At 38.6% G+C, this 18,543-nt stretch overlaps 3 protein-coding genes across 3 annotated transcripts; 1 reads left to right on the top strand and 2 right to left on the bottom strand.

Annotated features, from left to right (window-relative positions):
- The first annotated feature begins 1,295 nt into the window (after positions 1-1,295).
- On the top strand, positions 1,296-1,613 carry LOC138877273 (uncharacterized). Its single transcript, XM_070156869.1, has one exon. The coding sequence runs from the start codon at positions 1,296-1,298 to the stop codon at positions 1,611-1,613; it is 318 nt and encodes a 105-aa protein (XP_070012970.1).
- A 1,416-nt stretch (positions 1,614-3,029) lies between these two features.
- Positions 3,030-5,420, bottom strand: LOC138877272 (uncharacterized). Its single transcript, XM_070156868.1, has 2 exons — positions 4,028-5,420; positions 3,030-3,946 (listed from the first exon to the last, which is right to left on the bottom strand). Exons 1-2 carry the CDS (start codon positions 5,418-5,420, stop codon positions 3,030-3,032), a joined length of 2,310 nt encoding a protein of 769 aa, XP_070012969.1.
- A 7,392-nt stretch (positions 5,421-12,812) lies between these two features.
- LOC138877271 (uncharacterized mitochondrial protein AtMg00810-like) lies at positions 12,813-17,401 on the bottom strand. Its single transcript, XM_070156867.1, has 3 exons — positions 16,655-17,401; positions 13,755-13,889; positions 12,813-12,893 (listed from the first exon to the last, which is right to left on the bottom strand). The coding sequence occupies exons 1-3, from the start codon at positions 17,399-17,401 to the stop codon at positions 12,813-12,815; spliced, it is 963 nt and encodes a 320-aa protein (XP_070012968.1).
- Positions 17,402-18,543: the final 1,142 nt, after the last annotated feature.

Here is an 18,543-nt window from a genome sequence, read left to right as displayed (position 1 = left end):
AAACATCAAATAAAGATAAAATCATATAATTCGGACATTAAATGCAAAAAATGCAAAGTACATATTTTTGTGATTTTTCCATTTTGTAAAACAAACTTGATTGTTTAATTAATTCCTAAATTGTAAAATTAAATCCTAAATACACATGCAACACATATTTTTGTATTTTTCTTAATTAAAGTAGAAATAAACATGCACAGACAAAATACAAATAAATTACAAACAACACAACTATTTTTATTTTGAATTTTTGTGGTAGTAGTTTTTGCAGGGCAAAAATCACGTGCTCACAACTGGGCAATGCAAGCTTTATGTAGGGTTTGAATGAGCGTAGTTCGGTCGCATCTCGACAATTAAAGCAGAATCTAATCGAGTATCCAACTATGATGTGGTCAGACAAACATAAGCGTTATCAATCAAAGATCATGGTCGAGGACGACCAGTTGGGAGCCCCCTCGGGTTCAGTTCATCCTAATAGATTGGCAGCCAAGCCCCCGAGGATACAGATAGGGAATCAAGATCAAACAAGGAACAATATTAGCCATATATCGATCGAAGAAACAACGGCCTGGGGCATAATACTCCTCGGAATGATCGAATAAATGATCGAGGTCAAAGCTCTCGGGGACTCATGAGTAAGAATGAGTTTGATAAACACACCGACTCCGCGGAAGCACCTCGATTATCAGAGTATAATTTCAATGTAAATATATCGGGGATCGTCTCAGCTATTGGAAGAATCAAAGACACCAGGTGGCCCAGGCCTATTCAAACCGATCCCTCTCAAAGAAATTCAAACTTGATGTGTAAGTATCATGGCACACATGGCCATAGAACCGAAGACTGCAGGCAGCTAAGGGAGGAAGTGGCTCGGTTGTTCACGAGGGTCATCTTCGAAAATTTCTCAGTAATCGAGCTAAAAACCACTTCAGAGAAAGAGATGGAAACAGAAAAAATGAGCAGGAAGAATCGCAACATGTAATCCATATGATTGTTGGCGGTGTCGATGTTCCACAAGGGCTGTTCAAACGCACCAAAGTGTTGATCACCAGAGAAAAACGAACTCGGAGCTATGTGCCCGAGGGCGTCCTATCATTCAATGACGAGGAAGCGGAAGGCATATTTCAGCCACACAACGATGCCCTGGTAATTCTATTTTGTTAAATAAAATTCAAGTTAAACGTGTTCTAGTAGATCCAGGAAGCTCAGCAAACATAATCAGATCGAGGGTCGTAGAGCAACTCGGCCTACAAAATCAAATTGTACATGCATCGCGAGTCCTAAATGGCTTCAACATGGCAAGCAAAACAACGAAGGGGGAGATAATCCTACCAGTGAACGTGGCCGGAACCATTCAAGATACGAAATTCCATGTCATCGAAGGCGGCATGAGGTATAATGCACTTCTCGGGAGGACATGGATCCACAACATGAGGGATGTACCTTCAACCCTTCATCAGATAATGAAATTCCCAACAGTATATGGTGTGAAAATGGTCTACAGAGAACAACACGCTGCAAAAGAAATGTTTGTAGTTGATGAAGTGACGTTGATTCCAACGCCTTCGACTTCGGAAAAATCTGGGGCCAATGATAAACAGGCGTCCAAATAGCAATCACCGATTCCAATCCCAATCGAACCGGAGGAACAGGTAGTCGAAGAAGAAGAGGAGGATTTCCTTATTCCTCAAACTTTAGTTGTTCCCGAAGAGTCGGACGCAACCAAGTCAACGGTCGAGGAACTGGAACAAGTCATACTAATCGAGTACATGCCCTAGAAAAAAGTATACCTGTAAACGGGATTAACCCCCGAACTCAGGAAAAACTCATTCAATTTCTTATCGATAATATGGATCGTTTTGCTTGGTCCCATTTAGACATGACAGGGATCCCGCCAAAAATAACAATGACCGGCTATGCATTGACCCCAAGTTCAAACCAGTAAAGCAAAAAAGGAGGCCCTAGTCCAAGGTGAAGCATGCATTTGTAGACATGTAATTTTTGACTCTCCCTAAAATTTTATACCTTTAGTGCTTAGATATTAATTTTAGGTCTAATAGTACTATTTTCACTATCTTTTAAACTTTTAACTCTATTTTATCCTAAAAAAATTTACAAAAATATTTTCCTTTTTTTAGCTAGTTGATATTCTGTCTAATTAGTTTTACTCTAAAAAAAATAGTCTTGACATTTTAGTTTAAAAAAAAAAATATATAAGGAGGAAAATTTCCAAAAATATATCTATAATTACTTAGTTTAGTATTTAAGTTGTAGGATTTAATAAAATTAAATTACTTTAACATAGCTATATTATTCTCTTTTTAATATTTCATGTTATTTAGATAGTTAGTATTTTGGTTAATCTTAAAAAGAATAAAAAAACAGAAAAAAAAAAAGAAGAAAAACAAAAGAAAGGAACGAGAAGAAACGGAAAAATCAAAGAACGGAAAGCAAGAAAGGGAATTGGAAGTGGTCCCATCTTCCCACTTTTTCCCATATTCACGTGACTTTTTCATTTGAAAGATTTTTTTCCATAACAAACTTTATTCTTCTTTATCCCAATTCTAATTGTGGGGACCACATGAATTTGGTCAGCAAAAATTTTCTTTCTCCAAGTTATATATATCATCAACACACAGAGAACAAAAGAAAAAAAAGGGCTGGGGGAACAGGGGGGGGGAGAGACGGGGGGACGACGAAAATAACTGGGGAAGGGAATTTGCACATAAAAAACGGTGAAAAGCAGAGAGGTCAGCGACACCACCCACGAAAAACTCCTTCTTCTTCTTTAAAAATACAGCAGCCATTGATTTCTTATTATGGGAATTTTACCAAAATTAGCCGCAACCCCTTCCACACCTACACACAGAGGCGGAGCTAGGATTTGGAATGTGGGTTCTAAAATTTAGAATAAGATTATAACCTAAAACTGATATACAATATCAAACCGACTAAAGAATAAGTATCGATATTTAATATATAGTTAAAAAGTAATTAAAGACAAACACAATATATGAATATAAACATTATCATTTCAATTGCACTCGACGAGTTGTCATGTTTTGAAAACGATCAATGATCGCATCATTAGATACACTTTCAAATACTTCATCCTCTATAAAACAAACTAAACAATCATTCAAAAAGTCATCACCAATCCTTCGCAAATCATTTTTAATAAACTTCATTGAAGAAAAAGCTCTTTCAACCGTTGCAGTAGCCACAAGTAATATCAAACTCAGCTTCACAAGTAAATAAACAAGTCCCCATGTCTTGTAAATATTTGTTTTAACCAATGTCTTTGACAGATCACCCAGCTCTTTCAAGTTAGAGAATGCATTGTCCATTTCTCGCACATAGTCAATATAGTTGTCAAGCTCATAACTAAGATCTTCAAGCTTAGAAGCGGGGAACTCATTTGGATAATATGTAGCAAGTTTCATAATCTTGTTTTTATCATAATTCGCAAAAGAATCATCGGGACTCAAACTAGTCATACCAAGACGCAGAGAAGTATTCACTTCACTAAAACGACTATTAAGCTCCGAAAGTTGCAAATCAATAGTAGCACAAAAAACCTCTACGTACAAATGATGGGAATATGTAACAGTTGAGATTTTACGCTTCGACTTTCCAAGTGCATACTTCTCATCCATTTTTGGGATCACAATACCATTCTTATCACAAAACAAAGAGACATCTTCTATCAAAGAATTCCATTTAGATTCTCTCATTGTTTGCAATTGCCTCTTTGTAAAATCAACAAGTTTCATTGCACTAACAATATCTTGATCTTTTTTTTGTAGGGCCATATTCAAATCATATGTATTTGCCAATAGTTTTAACATCAAATGTAATATACAAACGAACTCATAAGATCTTATATCTTCCACTAGACTTTTGGCTAATGCTTTCTCCTGATAATTTGAACCCTCATTTGCAAGAACTCCAAGTATATGAACAATCGATGAGAATAAAGAAACAAAGTTACGCAATGTCTTAAAGTGAGATCCTCAACGAGTATCACCTGGTCTTTGAAGCCCAAGTTCTTGGTTTAATCCACTTCCTGTATGAACTTCACCAAGCATTAATAACTCATCTATTTTTTTAGCTTGATCATCTCTAAGCATCTCCCTACGCTTATAAGAACCTCCAACAACATTCAAAATATTAGCAAGAATGTCAAAAAAATTATTTACATCATGGTGTTTCTTTGCAACAACTACAAGAGTCAATTGCAACCGATGAGCAAAGCAATGTTTGCAATGTGCCGAAGGATTATCTTTCTGAATCAAAGTTTTAAGACCATTGATGTTTCCTTGCATGTTACTAGCTCCATCATACCCTTGTCCCCGTATTAAAGATGAACTCAATGAATGTTGTAAAAGCAAAGAATATATTTCATTTTGTAATGCATGTGCACTTGTATCTTTAACATGAACAAGGCCAAGGAATCGCTCAATAAGTTCACCCTCTTTATTGACATAGCGCAGAACAAGAGCCAATTGTTCCTTATGAGAGACATCCTTAGACTCATCAACTAATATCCCAAAAAAATTCCCATTCAAGTCTTCAATAATTTCTTTCACCGTTTCTTTTGCACAAGAATTCACAATATCTTTCTGAATATCAGGAGAAGTCATGGTATTATTTTTTGGAGCTTTTTCTAATACCATATTTTTCACATCTTCCTTCATATCTGCATACCATTTTAAGAGATCTAAAAAATGGCCTCTCCTAGTAGAAGTTACACTCTCATCATGGCCCCGAAAAGGAATTCCTTCTTTCAAAAGATACATTATCACATCAATTGAAGCATTCAAACGAACTTGATGATCACTTTTAATTTTCTCAGATTGTTTGTCCAAAGAAGTTAGAATGGATTGTTCTTGGTTCATTAAATCTAGCATCATATTGAAACATCGATTATGAACACTACCCACGTTACCCACATGTGAATTAAATCTTTCTAAAGCTTTATTCCAACCTCTAAAACCATCCGTTGTGAAAGCATCACCTACTTTTTTTCCATATCCTCCAACCTCATTTCTAAACAAGTAACAACATAAACAAAATGCTGCATCTTGTTTAATGCTATATGCTAACCATTGAGAACATGAAGTTTTAAACCATTGAGGATTAAAGTGACGCATTATTCCCCCAAAATCTCTTTTTGGAAAGACAAAACCACGGGGTTGACAAGCTCCATTTTGTATATAATTTCTCCTTATACGGTCACGTAAATTAGGAGGATATTCTGAAATTGGTTTTCTTTTAGCAGGATCGGGCTCATAATAACACACTTTATCCGATGCTTGGGAAGGATTAATATTGTTATTAATAACTGGACATGGAGAACTTGTCAAAGGAGAGCTAGAAGAAGTTGCAGAAGCTTGAGCTTGGTAAAAACTCGTGATCATATCGACTTTTGCTAGAAAAAACTAAAAATCACAAAATAGAAATTTACTTGAAGTAAAAGAGTAAATCATCATGTACTTTATTTCAATTACAAAAGTATGAGACGACATCTAACTTGTGTCAAGTTTCATCAATCAACACCAAATTTCCAGATTCAAGCAAACATCTTCATTGTCTGTTTCAATAATTAAAACCGTGCTTAGTTGTCTACTTGTCTTATTGATTTGATTATTAGTTATGACAATTTACTTCACAAATTAATAGAGGAAAAAGCAAAATTTAGGACCCTAAGATTCTTTCTTTACTGGTCCCAAAATAAAACTATTGAAACTCAGAACTTTTGTCAAGATAGGTAGGGTTGGTGAGAAGCAAACTTTACTTCATGAGATAAACTGACGAACCCTAGCAGAGGAAGCAGCAGAACCCTAGCTTTTTCTTTGATTTGGGAATTGGAAGAAACCCCAGCAGAACCCTAGTTTTTTTTATTTGGGAATTGGGAGAAAAAGTTTGTCTTTAAAAAATTAAAATCCAGAAAGCCTTTGTTAAACAAAGAAAGAAGCAAAGACTTCTGAGTATTAAAGAAAGAAGCAAACATTGCTTCTGTTAAACAAAAGAAACTTTAAGTACTTAAGTTAGAAAACGATGTCGTAGTGAAAAAATGTATTAAAAAAATGAAACAAAAAAAACACTACTTTAGTGGGGAATTGAACCCATATCTTTATCCAAAGAACCCACAACCCTTACCATTGAACCCTATCAACCTTCATCTTTCTTCAGCAACAAAAGAGAAAGAACAGCTTCAGCCGTCTCCAGCCACCGGACCTCCTCTCCAAAACTTCAGCCATGAAACCCACCTTAAACCACCATGAACGTCCAACCATGTAAAGCTCCAAAACTACAGAAATTTTCACCCATAAGACAATCCAAAAGGTAGAAAAGAAAAAAAAAATGAAGCTTCTTCATGTAATAAAAACGCAGCAGCTGCTGCGGATCTTCTTCCTCCAAAACACTTCTAAAAGAAAAAGCCAAAAATCAACGAAAAACAGCCATCAAATTCGCTGAAATTTGGAAGTTGTGTTCGAGGTCTCGGAATTGCTGCGCTTCCGTTTGAGCTCCGGTCGGCTGTCTCTGTTTGAGTTCTTTCCAGTCGCTTGGTTCTGTTTGTTGTCGCCGGTAAACACTCTGATCAACAATTTTCCGGATGTTAAGCTCGTGTAATTCCAACTCAGATAATTTATATAAAAGGTCCGATCTTTTAACTTTTTTTCATCCAGTTCTTCATGTATTGTTCAAATATGTTCCCTTCCCCTTCTTGTGGGCTAAGTTATTATTAGCAGAATGTTTTGTTGTCTTTTTCCTAATTGTTTGCGTGATTTGTTTATTTTAAAATGATATATTATGCCTCTTTATTTTATTTGTTTAGTTCTACTTCAATGAATAATGAAAATATAAGATCTAGGATTAGCCTTCTTTCAAGATTTTGGTTACTTTAATACCGTCCATTCATAGGGACATCTGATTTCTGAGTGTTTACATGGATTATTGGGGTTTTGGTTAGCTCTATTCAAGCTTTAATTAATATTGGCATTAAGCATTTCTCATGCCCATGTTTGAATTATTTTGTTAAGACATTAGATTAAGACTTTCATTATTTCTTTTATTCATGGAACTACGAGGAAGGTTTCAAATTAATTAGGCCATCTGGTATTTGGTCTGAATAGCATGTAAGAAAAGCCAAATATGTTAATTCCATATCCTACGCCCAATTTCTTTAATAATTAGCGATTTGGTTATTGATATCGGAATAATCCAAATACGCTAAAACGCTTTATGCTCGCCCTTAATTAATCTATCACAGTGATTGTGTACACGTTCGCGTGATATAATTATAATTTTCAAAAATAAATCGAGGTATGCGTTCGCGCAACTTCGGCCAAATTTCTTAATACTAATAAAGCGTTATTAGTTATGGACACATACACGTGATATAATTCTTGACGCGCCAAACCAAATGGATATACGTACGCGTGACTCGTTTCAAGATAATTTCCTTATTAAAAAAGGCAGATACACATAGGTAATTAGATAATTTTAATTGAGTCAAGTATGATCAAAGCAACCGTGCTAGAATCACGGAACTCGGGAATGCCTATCACCTTCTCCCGGGTTAACAGAATTCCTTACTCGGATTTCTGTGTTTGCAGACCATAAATAAGAGTCAACTTCCTCGATTCAGGATTTTAAACCGGTGACTTGGGACACCATAAATTATCCCAAGTGGCGACTCTGATTTTAATATAAATAATCCCGTTTCTATTGTCACTTAAATTAGAGAAAACTCCCTTATATCCTTCCGGGAGTAGTAAAAAGGATGTGTGACAACATTCATAAAGGATGAGGTAACCAACCTTCTTAAAATAGGGTCTATTCGGGAGGTAAAATACCCTGAGTGGTTAGCTAACGTGGTTGTAGTTCCTAAAAAGGAAAACAAACTTAGATGTGCGTAGATTATAAGGATTTAAACAAAGCTTGCCCTAAAGACTCTTTTTCACTGCCTAACATCGATCGCATGATCGATGCCACGGCCCGCCACGAGATCCTTACCTTTCTCAATTCCTACTCCGGGTACAATCAGATTCAGATGAACTAGGGGGGCCTGGAGAAGACCTCGTTTATCACTAAGTTTGGAACTTATTGTTACAACATAATGCCTTTCGGGCTAAAAAATGTAGGAGCTACATACCAACGCCTAGTTAACAAAATATTCGAGGAGTAGATAGGTAAATCAATAGAAGTTTACATTGACGATATGTTAGTTAAGTCCCTACGCGCAGAGGACCATTTAACTCACTTGCAGGAAACATTCAAAATCTTGAGGAAGTACAACATGAAGCTTAACCCGAAAAAATGTCCCTTCGAAGTCGGCTCGGAAAAGTTCCCCGGCTTCATGGTGTCTAATCAGGGAATCGAGATCAACCTCGATAAGATTAAGGCCATTAAAGATATCACAATCGTGGATAGCATGAAAGCCATACAAAGGATAACAGGACGAATAGCCACCTTGGGTCGATTCATTTCGAGGTCATCAGATCGAAGTCATAGGTTCTTTTCCTTACTCAAAAAGAAAAAGAATTTCGCATGGACCCCGGAATGCCAACAAGCCTTAGAAGCATTGAAGCGATACTTATCGAGCCCGCCTTTGCTTCACACCCTGAAGGTAGATGAAAGGCTTTACTTATATTTGGTAGTGTACGAGATAGCGGTAAGTGTGGTGCTAGTTCGAGAAGAGCAAGGTATGCAATTCCCTGTTTATTATGTAAGTCAAACTCTAGGAGATGCTGAAACTAGATATCCTCACTTAGAAAAGTGAGCACTTGCATTAATAAGCGCATCTAGGAAGCTAAAGCCATATTTTCAGTGTCATCCCATATGTGTGCTAACCACTTATCCTCTCTGAAATGTTTTGCATAAGCTCGAACTATCAGGCCAATTAGCCAAATGGGCAATCGAACTCGGTGGGTACAATATCGAATATCAACCCTGAACGGCCATCAAGACTCAAATATTGGCCGACTTCATGGCCGATTTTATGCCGACCCTCGTACCCAAAGTGGAAAAGAAACTTTTGCTAAAATCCCTTTTTACAGATGGTGCCTCGAATGTGAAAAGGTCCGGGATCGGCATTGTTTTGAAGCCACCAACAGGTGGTACTATTAGACAATCTATCAAAACTTCTAGGTTGACTGATAATGAGGCCGAGTATGAGGCTCGAGTTAGCTAAAAACTTGGGGGTAGAAATCATTGAAGCTAAGTGCGACCCACTGTTGGTGGTTAATCAAGTAAACAAAAGCTTTGAAGTTTGAGAGGATAGGATGCAACAGTACTTGGATAAGATGCAGGTAACTTTGCACCGCTTTAAGGAGTGGATTCTAGATCATGTGCCTCGAGAACAAAATAGTGAGGCCGACGCACTTGCTAATTTGGGGTCATCTGTAGAAGATGATGATATCATCCCAGGGACTGTCCTCCAATTATCGACGTCTGTGATTGAAGAAGGTCATGCCGAGATAAATTCTACAAGTTTGACTTGGGATTGGAGGAATAAGTATATTGACTATTTGAAAAATGGAAAACTCCCATCGGACCACAAAGAGTCGAGGACTCTACGAACCAAGGCTGCTAGGTTCACATTAGATGAAGATGGAACATTGTACAGGAGGACGTTCGATGGACCATTAGCGGTATGTTTAGGGCCGGGGGACACCGATTATGTTCTACGAGAAATCCACGAAGGTACTCGGCGCCGAGTCTTTGGTCCGCAAAATTATTAGAGCAGGATATTACTGGGATAGCATGGAAAAAGACAATAAGGAGTTTGTTAAAAAGTGTGATAAATGTCAAAGTTTCGCACCAATGATTCATCAACCCGGAGAGCAACTACAGTCAGTTCTGTCCCTGTGGCCTTTCATGAAATGGGGAATGGACATAGTCGGTACTCTACCAACGACACTAAGTAAAGCTAAATTCATTTTGTTTATAATTGACTACTTTTCTAAGTGGGTGGAAGCACAGGCCTTCGAGAAGGTCAGAGAAAAAGAAGTTATCGACTTTATTTGGGACCACATCATGCGTCGGTTCGGGATACCTGCCGAAATTGTGTGCGACAGTGGCAAGCAATTCATCGGTAGCAAGGTAACAGAGTTCCTCAAAGTACACAAAATAAAAAGGATTTTATCAACAACATATCATCCAACTGGGAGCGGACAGGCCGAGTGAACAAACAAAACTATCATTCAAAACCTAAAGAAAAGGTTGGACGATGCCAAAGGAAAATGGAGAGAAGTCCTACCAGAGGTCCTTTGGGCATATCGAACAACATCAAAGTTCAGCATGGGGGATACTCCGTTCTCTTTAGTATACGGCTTCGAGGCCTTAATCCTGGTCGAAGTCGGAGAACCCAGTGCTAGGTTTTGACATGCATCGGAGGAATCAAATCACGATGATATGAGTACTAGCCTCGAGCTGTTGGATGAAAAACTAGAAGTAGCACTTGTTCGGATGGTCGCACAGAAGCAAAGAGTCGAGAGATACTATAAAACAAGGACCAACCTTCGACACTTCAGAATCAGGGACTTATTTATACGGAAAGTCACCCTCAATACTCGAGACCCGAATGAAGGGAAACTAGGCCCGAATTGGGAAGGACCGTACCGAGTCATCGGAGTTGTCGGTAAAGGATCTTACAAACTTAGAACGATGGAAGGCGAGAAATTATCAAACAATTGGAATGTATCATTACTCAAATAATATTACTGGTAAGGTATGGCCTTCTCCTTTTTCATTTGAATTTAAGGCTAACTCATTGCAGGTGTTCGATCGATGTTGAGGGCACCTTTCCACATGCAGACCTTGGGTTTTAAAACACATGTTGCACTCTTTTTCCCTTAGATTGGATTTTGTCCCAAATGGATTTTACCGGTAGGGTTTTTAACGAGGCAATAACTATGTGCTACCTAAGGAGAACTCAACAGTATCCAAGGCTTATTTTCAATCAACCTCAAATACTAGGGTGCATCACCCTCGGAGATTATATTTTTGAGGAAAATATTTCACGCCAAAGAGGGCCTCAATAGAAAAATTTTGTAATTGACCAAATGGTCAGATGAGCCGTGTCCATATAAAATAGTCGAGCCCCGACGACAAAACATGTACGCATGTATCAAATTATTCAAAGAAACATTCCTTATATATCAAAAAACACTTTATGTCTCAACGAAATTTTCTACTATATGAACGTCATACTTATGATTCTGCAAGAAACGACTCAAAGACCAAAACACAATTACACCACGAATACTCGGGGACTGTCATCGATAGTTGACGCATTTGAGTAATCTAAACTCGAATTCATAAGACCTCAAAGAGGCATCCCCTCGACATAAAGGCCAAGGCCATCATACTCGGGGACTAACCTTTTGAACAAGTTCAAAGGGTTATCGGGAAACAAGTCCAAGAGACATACCCGAAGGTTACGGCCATATTAAAGACTATGGTCATATAAAAAGGCTATGGCCGAAATAATGCGATTTGGAGACGTCCGACTTCCGCCATAAGTTAAAGGCCTTCAAATACTTTGAAAAACCGGTTAAACAAAGCTACCCTCCAAAAAGGGCTTCGATAAAATCAGCTCTCGAATAGTTTAAAGGCTTCAATAAAATTAGCCTTCGAAAAAAACTTCAAGAGGTATTCAATTATCGTAACACAAACGGATTACAAATGAGATTCCGATTGATCGAACCTTCGAAAAACCCAATGGGTACAAAAAAACACATGCTAAGGCATAAAGAAATTTTAACTAAGTCTTTTAGCCAAAAAGAGGGAAAAATTATAGTCATCTTAGAGGCCGAAGTGGCCCAACTTAAAGAGCCTAAGGGCCGACCAAAAAGAGCCTAAGGGCCAATATAAAAGAGCCTAAGGGCTGAAGCATGCGGAGTTCGATACCTTACTCTCATTCAACTCGGACTCAAGAGTCCCGTCATCCCGAGCTCACATCAAATAGACTTAAACCTAGCTCGAGGATTAACAAAAACTTTAGGAGTTATTCTATTATAAATATCTCCCATTGATCAATAAAAAACCTAAGGGTTTACTATATTCCGAGTCCGAGCCAATACTCGGACTGATCGTTAGAGGTATAACATCAAACTTTTTCACAAATGAAGATGAGATAAAATTCAGTACAAATCGGCGATGAAGCAGAGAAATTCTTTATATTTATAAAAGATGTTTACAAAAGATATTTACAATACCTACGAGGGGACCTCACACAAAAACACAAAACAAAGGAACCTAATCTACTCCGGGGCCACACCCTTAAGAACCACATCTCTGGAAGCCACATCCTCGGGAGTTGCATCTTCGGGATCTGCATCTTCGGGAATCTCCTCCCCGGGGACTTTATCTTCATTTCCCCCTCTCTCGGAACCACTAGCAGAATCCTCATCATCAAAGAGCAAAACGACAGTCTCTTCCTCCAAAGTCTTTGCTTTTTCAATGTCGGCTGAGAGGTCGAAGCCACAAGCATGTACCTCCTCGAGGGTTTCTCTCCGGGACTGTCACCGGGTATGGTAGAGAGAACATGATAACTTAACTTCAGCCGCAATAGAGATATCATGTACCCGAGTGTTATCAGCTTTGGCGTCCGCTCGATAAGAAGCCACAAATGCCCCTGCCTCGGATTTAGCCTTCGCAAGCTCGACGGCCGATTTAGCTTCGAGCTCCTCAATATTTAAGCTCCGGGTCAAGCTTTCCCTTTTCGCATTTTGAAGTTGGCATTCCACCGAAGCTAACTGGCCCCGAAACATCTCTTTCTCCGAGGCAAGATGGTCCATTTGCTACTTCCACCCCAGGGTCTCGGCCTCTTTCAGCTTAATCTCCTCTCGAAGCTGCTCCGCTAGCTCGCCCTTCTGCTGAGCCTGCAAAATTAAAGGTGTTCGTCACTAAATCAAATAAGTATGCAGTTAACTCCCAAAAAGAACTTGCATTACCTGCTCAATAAGCTCAATATATCATGATGGGCCTTTGCCGGTTCGGCTCGAAGTTCGCTGACCTCCCCCTCTTTTTTGACATAGAGGATCTTGAGGCTGTTCCACTCTTCCGATAGATTTTTGAGCTCGGCCTCACATCGAGCAAGCTTGGCACGAGACATGGAAAACTCTTCTCAATGAAGCGTCACCGCCTTCACAAATGGAAAAAGTTAAGACTCAGTACAACAAGGATAAAGCACAAGTGTTATTTTAAGGACAAGAACTTACTTGTTTAAAAAGCCTTTGGGCCTCATCAAAAATAAATGAGGCGTCAGGATCGGGACCATCCTCGATCCCCACAAGACACTCCCGAAAAATGTCACTCTCTTCATGGGTCGTTCCCATACCCAGAGTCCTCATGGATGGGCATCTCTGAATTGCCCTTCGGAGAACAGCGGGCCCGACAGAGACTTATCTACATTGATTACCCCAAGTGATTCACTTGGGATATTATTTTGTCTTTGACGGGCCTCATAATTAGTCTCTTCGAGCTCACCCACCAAGTGTCCCCCCGGGACGAGGCACACTTTCTCCACCTGATGGCTCGAGGACTTTGCTCGAGCTCCCCTCCGAAATATCTTCGATTCAAGATTGAACCGCATCTACCACCATCGTTTCAGCGGCCTTTGAAGCGTCGGTGCTTCCTCTTTTTTCGAGCTACCAACAAGCAGTCATCATCTTCTTCTTCTTTATCCCCACCCCGAAGACGTTGGGCCGTTTCTAGAGATAGGGCTACGGTATCGGCCTTACGCTTTCGAGCCTTGCTCTTCTTTGGCTTCGGGGAATTTGTAGGCGACCCCCTCTTCCTTTTATTTTCCTAGGTGGGCTTTGAGATTTCTTCTTCACCAGGTGAGGGCGACTGCATAGAAACAACGTCTCCGAGGCCTGCATAAAGATAAAGTAAGTATTTCACTAAGAAACATAAATATGCAAACAAGAGAACTCACCATGGTTTTTAGCCTCACATCGACCCTTGGCCAAGTCACGCCAGTTGCGTTCCGCATATGAAAAAGTAGAGTCCAATTTCCAAACCCAACCTGCGAGGTCCAGGACTGCACCAGGAAACTAAGCAACAGTTGCACCATCAGAAAGAGATTAGATCGAGAAAAGGATGAGATCGGGAAAGAGTAAGGAAAGCAGAATATTAAGTCAATATCAATAAACCTGTACTTACGTTTCATGTTCCATTCCTCGGGGAATAACATCCTCTCAACAAGAATCAGGTTGGAGGTCCTGATTCGGACAAACCGGCTCATCCATCCTCGGTCCTTGTCCTCATCGATACTAGAGAAGAGAGATTTCGTGGATCGACATTGCAGCTTTATTAGGCCACCTCGATAAAGGCGAGGGTTGTATAGACTGATCAGGTGGTCGAGGGTAAAAGGCATCCCTCGACCAGGCTCGAGAAGTATCTGATTAGATTGATGATGCGCCAGAACAAAGGGTAGATCTGGACAAGCGTCACCTGGTATTGTTGGCAAAAATCAAGAATCACTCAATCTATGGGACCCAGAGTTGGATCTACGGGACCCAACGTAAATGGGTAGATATACACACTTAAGTACTCTGCCTTATGAGTAATGATATCCTCTTCAGGGGAAAGGATCACCGTATCTTTGTTCTTCGAGTTGCAAACCTTTTTCACCTGCTCAAGCTCACCTTCGGTTATCAAGCAGATGTATCGGGGCATGGGCTCGCATCGGCCTGGTGTAGATGTAGGTTTATCGATTTTGAAATCGGAAGTTAGTTCGCATGGCCCAGGAATACACTACTCGATACAAGGTGGCACCACCGTTCAACTTCTGGCCGGCTGCGATGATGAAGAGGCTTTTTTTAGGAACAATTTTAGATGTTTTAGCCATTGCGGTTTGTAAATTCAAGAGAAAAGAAGGAGTAGATGTTGTAGTAAGAGCAAATTGAGAGAGGGGTGAACTCAAAGAGGTTGAAGGAGCTAAAGGGATTTTAAGAATGATTTGAGAAGTAAAGTTTGCAAAAATTGTGAAGTTGGCCTATTTATAGAGGCCGCTTAAGCGTGTTGGGGAAGCCAAATAGCCGACTATTAGACGCCTCCAATTAATGACATTGGGAACTATGTGGAAGCAAATTTTCAATCACTTCAGCCGTTGACATCACGAGATTGACATCATGATCAAGGCGTCGGCGCATCGAAGATCAAATCATTTCTTATTGTCTTACTCTAAGAAACGTGGGGACTATCTGTATACGATCGAAATCTGGTATGCCCGATTTCCCGAGCTCGAGGGGTTGACTTAAGCCTGAATTCAGGATAGATCAAGTTCGAGCTCGATGGACCAGGCTCAAGCTCGATGACAGAGTACAAGGCTTGAAGAATTAAGCGTTTGAGGAATGTCAAAGCGTAATATGACTAGGCCTCGAGATAATGCTGTTATGGATTTATAACAGAATGAGCAAGATTCCTGTCACGTCCCCAAAATCATGGCATAAATCTAGGAATAGATTTGTATGAATCTGTACTAGGCGATTAGACAGTTGTTCCAAGAAGATTCTTTACTATAAATAGAAATGTACCTTATTTAGAGTTTTTCCTATTATATAATGGGGATCCCAATCATTGTAAACATCATCTACTCATTGGCAAAGAATATACTCTCTTACTTTTTCGCTCACCGTTCATCAGAATTGTCCTTTAGCTTTATTATTCTTGCTTTATTATTCTTGATCCATCTCGAGGTCACTTTGGCTCGAGGTCGATACATCCTAGTGACACTGGTTTGATTCACTCATTTCTTTCATTTATACGTTATACTTTTTAATTTATAGTTAGTATTGAATTAAATCACATATACAATGCAAAACGGTCAGTTAAGCACCCTTCATCGAAAAATTATACTGTGTAGTTAGATAAGCAGAGCTCCAATATATATATATATATATATATATATATATATATACATATATATGTATGTATATATATATATATATATATATATATATATATACATATATATGTATGTATGTATGTATGTATGTATGTATGTATGTATGTTAAAGAATAGCAGAAGAAGAGTATTATTTGGAAACTTTCTGCTAGCCCAAGATCGTTAACTAAGATTGGAGGATTCAACTAAAGAAGGGCAAGCTTGAAAAGAGAAGATATATTTTAGATAGGAGAACTTATTTTGGAAAGATGGTTGTCTTGATTTTTGGCTTCATTACAAATGAACAAGACACCCCCTATTTATACTAGCCTATGGATGATTCTAGATATGATTCTAGATAATGTACAAAGAAGATTCTAGTAACTTTATCTTCTAACAACACTCTAGAATATCTAGATATGTCTTATCTTCCCACAACATTATAGAACATCTAGATATGTCTACTAGATAAATATCAAGGATACTACACTAGGACATTCTAGAGAATTCTATATTTTTCCAAAATACCAGCTTATTTTTTTTTTCACACTCCCCCTTGAAGTGATATTTTGGAAACTACTCCAAGCTTGTCATAGAAGAACTCGAATGAAGCTTTAGTAAGTTACTTGGTGAATATATCAACGATATTCTTCTTACTTCGCACTTCCAAAGTATTGATAGTTCTATCAAAAATATTTTCCGAATAAAGTGATGTTCCACCTCAATATGTTTAGTTCTTGCATGGAATACTGGATTGTTTGCAAGCTTGAAGGAACTTTGATTATCTCCATAGATCACAATTGGATTTGATATAGGTAGATGCAAGTCTTCAGCAAGTCTTTGCAGCCATACACATTCTTGAGCAGTGAGAGCAACTGCTTTATACTCCGCATCTGTGGTTGACAATGAAACCGAGTCTTGCTTTTTGCTACACCAAGAAACACTTGTTCCACCACAAAGGAAAGGATAGCTCGATGTAGATCTTCGGTCTTCCAAATCACCACCAAAATCAGCATCTGTATAAGTAGCTAACACCAAATCATTCTTCTTCTGGAAGAACAAGCCCATGTCTGATGTTGAGTTGATATAATTTAGAATCCTCTTTTCAGCTTCTAAGTGAGGCTTTCTTGTCCTTTGCATTAATCTACTGACATGTCCCACCGAGAATTCAATGTCCGGCCTTGTAATAATCAAATACAGGAGACTTCCAATAAGAGCTCGAAAAGGCTTGGGATCTGCAAAAAGTGAGCCTTCGTCCCGCCTTAACCTTGTGCGTATATCAAGAGGAGTAGAACATGTTTTGCTTTGCTTCAATCCAAACCTGTCAACGAGTTTCTTGGCATATCCTTCTTGAGTGACAAAGATCCATTTGTTCATGTTTGTCACCTCTAAGCCAAGAAATAGGTGTAGCTCTCCTAACTTCTTGATGTCAAATCTTATGGAAAACTCATCTTGAAGCCTAGCAACTTCATCTTCATTGTTTCTTGTTATTATCATATCATCCACGTACGAAAGAACAACTATATGCAAGTCTCCTTGTTTTTTAACAAATAAGCTAGGATCTTATTGCGATGCATCATAACCGCAGAAATGTAGATACTGAGCAATTTTTCCATATCATGCTCGTGGAGCTTGCTTGAGGCCATAAAGGGCTTTCTTAAGTTTGCATACATGATCAGGATATAAGTTAGAGATATACCTGGGTGGTTTCACCATATAAATATCTTTGTCAAGCTCTCCATATAAGAAAGCATTTTTTACGTCAAGTTGCCATAACTTCTGTCACACCTCTTCTTTACACAACATTCCGGAGGAGGGCATAAGTAAAGAGAGTTTTTCTGATCAAAGGACAATCGAAACGGGATTCTTTATTAATTTCAGAGTCGCCACTTGGGAATTTTATGGCGTCCCAAGTCACCGGTTCTAATCCCGAATCGAGGAAAATATGACTCTGTTTACCAGTCTGCGAACCAGAAATCCGAGTAAGGAATTCTGTTAATTCAGGAGAAGGTGTTAGGCATTCCCGAATTCCGCATTTCTAGCACGGTCGCTTAACAATTTATACTTGGCCTAATTTATCTTGATTTACTAAATACATTTTTTTTAACTTGTTACATAGTTTTATTACCGCTTTTGGTTAAGATTCTTTATAATTATAGACCTATCTTGAAACGAATCACGCGTACGTATATTCATTTTTTTATATATAAATGTAAAGAATCGTGTCACGCATACGTGTACACAATAAGATTGATAGCATGTTTTTATTTTTATTATATAAAAAAATGAATTTATGGCCTAAATTGTGCGTGCTTAAAATAAACTTACGAACACTCGTCACTCTTGTATGATTAAATGGTGAACTGCACATCTCGGGTTATATGAAATAAATTAATTTAATAACCTCCGAAAAACCCCCTTTTATTAAGAAAGTTTGCTCGAAGTTGTGCGAACGCATACTCCGAATTGTCTTTAGAAATGTAATCATGTCACGCGAACGTGTCCACAATTACACAAAATATTCTTAATGGCAATATAAATTTTCTACAAATGTTTATTATGTCCGTCTATTTTAAATATGAAAGCCATGGAAAATTACTGAATGGAGTGCCTCGAGATTTCCAGAAAAATCAAGATTT

The sequence above is a fragment of the Nicotiana sylvestris genome, chromosome 9, assembly GCF_000393655.2.
Source record: "Nicotiana sylvestris chromosome 9, ASM39365v2, whole genome shotgun sequence".
NCBI lineage: Eukaryota > Viridiplantae > Streptophyta > Magnoliopsida > Solanales > Solanaceae > Nicotiana > Nicotiana sylvestris.
Note: the sequence above shows the minus strand (reverse complement) of the source record. Positions and strands in the feature narration are given on the sequence as shown.